Source organism: Saccostrea cucullata, unplaced genomic scaffold (assembly GCF_032062105.1).
Source record: "Saccostrea cucullata isolate Sc308-1 unplaced genomic scaffold, CSIRO_AGI_Scuc_v1 ctg23035, whole genome shotgun sequence".
Classification (NCBI taxonomy): Eukaryota; Metazoa; Mollusca; class Bivalvia; order Ostreida; family Ostreidae; genus Saccostrea; species Saccostrea cuccullata.
The window spans coordinates 1-6,580 of NW_026935702.1; the positions used below are offsets into that span (position 1 = coordinate 1).

Genomic DNA, 6,580 nt, shown 5'->3' on the forward strand with positions numbered 1-6,580 from the left:
CATGCACGTGCGCTGAATCTGATTGGCGAAACTTTAAATGGCTATAACTGCCTTGGTTTTCAGCCAAACAGGATGGAATTTGGAACATAGATAGATATAATCGACTTCTACAAGAAGGTATGGTCACCATGCACATTCATACGCGTGCGTGTACGTGCGCTGCAATCTGATTGGCTGAAACTTTAAATAGCTATAACTCCCTTAGTTTTCAACCAAACAGGATGAGATTTGGAACATAGATAGATATAATGGACTTCTACAAGAAGGTATGATCACCATGCACATCCATACACGTACGTGAACGTACGCTGCAATCTGATTGGCTGAAACTTTAATCAGCTATAACTCCCTTGGTTTTCAACCAAACGGAGTGGGATTTAGAACATAGATAGATGTAATGAACTTCCACAAGTAGGTATGTCACCATGCTCATGTATGCACGTGCGTGCACGTGAAATGAGTAAAATCAAAAATACACTTGAATAACCGTATTTTTTTTAATAACCAAACATATATTTTTATATCACTGTAAATTTTTACTGTTCCCACCAAAAAAATCATTCTTAATAGGGATGTTAAAATTCAGAATAGTTTGATCTGCCCTGAAGAATTTAAATTGAGAAAAGACTCTGACTTAGGTCAAAATTTTGACATTGAATGTTTCACATGTATGCACACAAATTTGCAGGTTTGTGTAATGGACAGATTCATACATTTGTGAAAAGTTTGTTTCAGTATGAGAATAGTCTTAAAACTTCTACTGATTTGTATTTTAATTTAAGTCTGTTCTCAGTTTATTTTCTATATTCATGCATGTTGTTTTAGGAGAGTGTATTAGAACTGAAAGTGAAAGAAACACCCAGGAACGAGCAAGCTCCTATGCTGTACTACAATATAGCTCCTGATCCAGTGTCTCGGATGAATGAAGCCAGGAGAAAGTTGGAGGAAGCCATTCTCAGATATGAAACAATCATTGAGCAGATTGAGGAATTGTGGGAAACCAAAGTAAGTGACCATTTTCTGATAAATTCTGTACTGAAAGATAATGTAATGTCCATTACAGTATCTACCACATTCTGAATCTTCATTTTGTGCAAGTTGAGCTGTATATTTCAGAAATAAGGTATGAGTTTGAAACGTTTATTGGGATGTAATTACAGGTTAGTTGTGTGATCGAATCCCATAGAATACCATCAGCTTTATCGGAGGTTTGATCACTTACCTGTTTTTACATCCTGATAAATGTTTTAAAAAGATACCTTAGAACTTGTATGTACATTTGGGACTGATTTGTGACTAATGTTTGCCTACTATTGTTTTAAACCCTGAAATGATTTAAACATCAATGGTATAAAATGTAATTGATAAAAATTTAACCTTCTACAACTTCTTAATAAAGTTCAGGACAAATCAATCAGCATTTACAATAAAAAATTGCAGATATTTCCCTTATATACATTAACTTTTCTGCATTCAGGTTTGTCACATGACCATAAATTCATTAATTTTTAAGGTCATATTTTCACAATGAAATCATAAATGATTTGCATGCTCAACACATACTTTAGACAATTTCAAAATAATTCTATTTGTAGTGTAATTCTTTGAATAGTAGAAAGTTTTCAAATACAATTTTTTAAATGTCCCAAAGTTTTGCATATTATATGATTGTTTTAGTTTGGATCTAAACATGTTATCTGCATTTAGATTCTTCAATGTTGGAATTACTATAAAGAAAATAATAGATAAATTAAAGAAAAACTTTACTAGAGTTCTTAATATGGTAATATTGTGTACTTTTTAGAGAAGTGAAGTGACAGAGGAAGAGCTGGACGGTCTGTTAGACATGTTAAACATGGAGATATCACTACAGAGATCCAACTTAGCACTGGGCAGTTCTGATTTTTTCCTAATGAGAGACCCTACATTTGTTTTTAACAAGAAAGATAAGAAAAAGCCAAACTTGCCCAAACCTACGGACAGGTTACCATCAGCACTTGGTGAGGGACTTAGTGTTCCAGTAGAGATCTCCTCTGAGATAGCAGCACTGGAATCCCAGCTGAGGTTGCTGGAGACACAGGTCGGGAGGAAGACCAGGCAGTACACCACAGATCTGGAGAGACTTTCTGTCAGGGTCCCAGGGGCACTGTTTGTTCAGCCTTCATCATGTGTTTAGAAGGAGGTGGATATAATACATGTACAAGCTTACATTTACTACTGCCATTTACAAAGGAGATTTATATATTAAACCAAATTAGGATGATTTCAGTTCAGTGTTGAATCCCCTAAAAGTGAAAAAACATGAATTGAAAATTTTCAGTGTTAGTAGGCCATTTCTGTTAGATAAATAAAATATTGAACATATTTCTTTATGAAGTAAAATCATTATACATGTACATGTTTGTAAAAGTGACATTTTGGATATTATAGCTTCTCTTTAGGGGGTGGGGTTAAAGTTTGGGGGATTATAGTTACCATATTTAAGCTTGCTGCATGCAGATATACCTCCTCCATAGTTTGGAAAATGGAATTACACTCAATTTAAATGTATTAAACAAGTAATATTACAAGTATTCTGTTTGTACAAAAAATTGAAAACTATGATACAATGTTTGTTAGAATTTGTTTTGTGTAATGATTATTTTAATACTTAATGTAAATATGTTTGATTGTATTTAGATTTTGAATTACTTTTTTCCCCAAATATATACAGAGTTTATTGGGAATCTTACAAAGAGATATTGATGCATGCCATTATCACCTTGTCTGTCTATCTATCTGTCATCATCTTTCAACACCTAATGTGATACAATCACTCCAGTTCATTATACTCTAGCTACACACTTTTAATTATTATATACATGTAGCTGTAGGATAATCTAAACTTTGAGGTCATTTGATCACAAGTCAAGGTCAAAATCCAAAATAATTCCCTCCACCATTCCTCATTTAGTACTGCAATAACTCTAGCTACACACTTTTAATTATTATATACATGTAGCTGTAGGATAATCTAAACTTTGAGGTCATTTGATCAAAAGTCAAGGTCAAAATCCAAAATAATTCCCTCCACCATTCCCCATTTAGTACTGCAATAACTTTTACATTTTGTTAATACTATATAATTTAATTCTGTTTGTATTCTTGTCTCTCATTGGTTGATTTCCAAAAAGGAACGCATAACATTTTGTATAATCTGGTTTGGTATGGGGACACACCCCCTTGACAACCAGCTGAATCATCTGTATCCATCAATCCCCTCATTTCCAGTCCTTCGGATTCATGAAAAATTCCAGATTTAATGAATGTACCTTTAACTTCAAACAGTTGCTCGATCTTACCTCATGTAAACAAGCATCATGGCTGCTAGATCTATGTATCAGTTTTTACCTCCCCTTGCTTCCCATCACTTCCGTTACTACGGTTGTATTATTGCGCGGTAAATTTGAACTAATAAAAACAACACAATTTTATATCCCCAGTTGTTTAATTGTTTTAAAATTAAATTATAAGGTATGACTCTAATTCTTGGCAAAATTATCGAGTATAATATGGTTTGGGTCAGTTTACGCTTTTTTATAATCCGCTTCGCGGATTATAAAGCGTAAACTGACCCAAACCATATTATACTCGATAATCTGGCCAAGAATTAGAGTCATTCCTTAAATATTAATAACTTTTGTTAATTTTTCAGTATAAAATTTCATATTTCTTATATTGCAGAAAATATCTCGAGATCATATCGGATACAATTTATGCTAATTTCAACAGGCAGCTTTCTTATTCACTTAAAAATTAAAATATATTTGTGGTGAAGAATTCAAAAGGTCAAGGTTAATAAGATTATCACTTTGTAAGAGTCTCTGTGACTTTGTCAGTGTTCTTGTTTTGTTCTTTATTTTGTCTTCCATGAAAACTTGAAAACTTGAAATGAGTTATTAAAGATGTAAAAAAAAATTTTGGATTGCTTTTCTTTGTTATCTCTACATTTATGGTTTCATCAATGGACTTTGTTCTATGTTATAATGGATAAAAGAAAGCAGAAACTTCAAGATAACCTCTCGGGCCAGAAGAAGGGGACTGTAACCTTCAAGATTTATACAGTCTTAAAAAAATGACAGATTTCCAGTCTGCAGAGATCAACAGAGTTAGCTGTTTCCTACATTTGTGAATCTCATGCTCACATGAGTAGTAGCAAAGAGGATGCTAATAATATCAAATATTCCTTTACTTGTGTTGAATAAATATACAATGTACCCACAAATAGCAGGGTTGAACGCCCCTTTGTGAATGAAATGTCATTACTTGCCGTTGAAGCGCTGTGAAGAGGAGACGTGTACTGGGGACTTAGCCCTCGAACAGGGAGAGATTTTCCCCCTGCCAACACCTACCGCGACACGGGTCCTCGGGTTATCAGTTTATACCGTCTCATCCGACGGTCTCCACGTCCCGCTATAGGATTCGAACCCGCGACGGAAGGACACCTCCTCCCTACTCCCCGACTTGAGGGCAAAATATGCCACGCGGGGGACTAAATACTAGTAGTTTATCAATTTACTATCCGAATTTAGGCCAAATAAGTTTAGGCTAGAGAGCAATTTAAGAGAGAAGAGAGAGAGAGGAGGGAGCATGATTTTTCTTATAATAATTTCTAAGATGACACAACTTTTTGCAAAAGAGTCAAGGAAAAAAAACATTTGTACTGTATTTAGTGTAGAGATCATCTTTACTATACTCACCAGAATAACCAATACTTTTATTTTCCATTTAGTACTGATGAAAATGTTTTATACCGTCGAACAAAAGCATATAGATATTTTGTAGATTAGTTATTAGATCCACATACATGTATTCAATTTCAGAACAAAACGAACCGATTTGGAAAAGACTGAACTGAAAAATCTACTATTGATTTGGAGAAGGATGCTAGATTAACCTTTGGGCAATTCAAAATTGACATTTATAAAAAAAATACAATGTGTAAATTAAATCTATCGTAGATTCAGATTTCCCCTGTGGTACAGTGTATAACGTTTTTTTTGTTGTCAGTTTCCGCATTCTCTATGTAATCACGACTTAATGAATTTCCATAATCCTGCATAATTCCTTTGGAGAAAAAAATCCTATAATTTACTGGTATTTAACTATTTTCCACATAATTATACAGCAATTGCAAGTTGATTCTACTTAATGATAGATGCTTACGTAGGTTTTGATCAGCTTTACGTATATAGGAATTTAAAAATAGTTATTTTTCTTTCGGTTGAACTTCGAGATATGATTTGTTTTTAATATTCGTGAGAGTTTAGGATATTTTGATTTTAAATTTTATGAATGCCTTGGGATGACCATCATTTTGTCTTACGAATGGTAGTGTATTTTGTTTCTGTAAGTTTTCAGACATAAACCTGTAATTAAGAAGGGGTCATGCAGACTACCATCAGATATTCTATTATATATTTAAAAAATTCAAAGAATTGTGGTCCCCCGCTTTCGGTGTCTTTTTGGGTGAGATGTCATTTTTTATGACATTTTGTGTCTAATATGAACGCCCTATCATAAGTCATCTATTTAGAAATTATCACTGAACTCCAAGGTCAAGGTCAAAGGGTTAACGTTCTTGGTATCCAATGAAAAGTCTTCTCAGAAGGATTACATATGTGAAGTATGAAAGCCCTAGCCCTTACTATTCAAAAGTTATGGTCAAGGTTAAAGTTTTCTCATAAGTACAAAAAATCTCCAAGGTCAAAAGGTCAAGGTTGTTGGTATCAAATGAAAGGTCTTGCCACAAAAAATACATATGTGAAATATGAAAGTCCTGGTATCTACTGTTCAAAAGTTGTGGCAAAGGTCAAAGTTTTTAAAAAGTAGGTCAAACTCCAAGGTCAAGGTCCAAGGGGCAAAGTTCTTGGTATTCAATGAAAGGCCTTCTCACACGAATTATATATATGAAGTATGAAAGCCGTAGCCCTTACCATTCAAAAGTTATGGTCAACGTTAAAGTTTTTTCATAAGTATGGAAATCTCCAAGGTCAAGGTCAAGGTTGTTGGTATCCAATAAAAGGTCTTGCTACAAAGAATACATATGTGAAATATGAAAGTCCTAGTAGATACCGTTCAAAAGTTATGGCCAAAGTAAAAGTTTGAAATTTTTGTGTAAAAGTGGGTCAAACTCCAAGGTCAAGGACAAAAGGTCAAATTTGGTGGTACCCAAAGAAAGGTCTTGTCACAAGAAATACACATATGAAATATGAAAGTCATAGCTCCACTAAATCAAAAGTTATGGGCAAGGTTAAAGTTTTTGTGACGGACGGACAGACGGACAGACGAATGAGATTTAATGTCCCTTCGCTTTCGCGAAAGCGGGGGACAACAAGCACAAATGGGACACCATATTTTTCAGTCTAGTAAACAACTTAAAAAACTGAATTTGATTGTTAAAATGGAAGTACCTACACTTGTATCTCAGATTGATTTTAAGACTATTTTTGTATTCATCGTCATATTCATCATCACCAACAACATCGTGACGAATCTAAGGAGGGTCCTCCCGGGGCCGTGGGCGTGGTCCCTTATAGGG

General features: G+C 34.2%; 1 protein-coding gene across 1 annotated transcript; it reads left to right on the plus strand.

The window, feature by feature from the left end:
- Positions 1–814: 814 nt before the first annotated feature.
- Positions 815–2,960, plus strand: LOC134243599 (uncharacterized). Its single transcript, XM_062725850.1, has 2 exons — positions 815–1,005; positions 1,805–2,960. The coding sequence occupies exons 1-2, from the start codon at positions 880–882 to the stop codon at positions 2,174–2,176; spliced, it is 498 nt and encodes a 165-aa protein (XP_062581834.1). The 5' UTR covers positions 815–879; the 3' UTR covers positions 2,177–2,960.
- Positions 2,961–6,580: the final 3,620 nt, after the last annotated feature.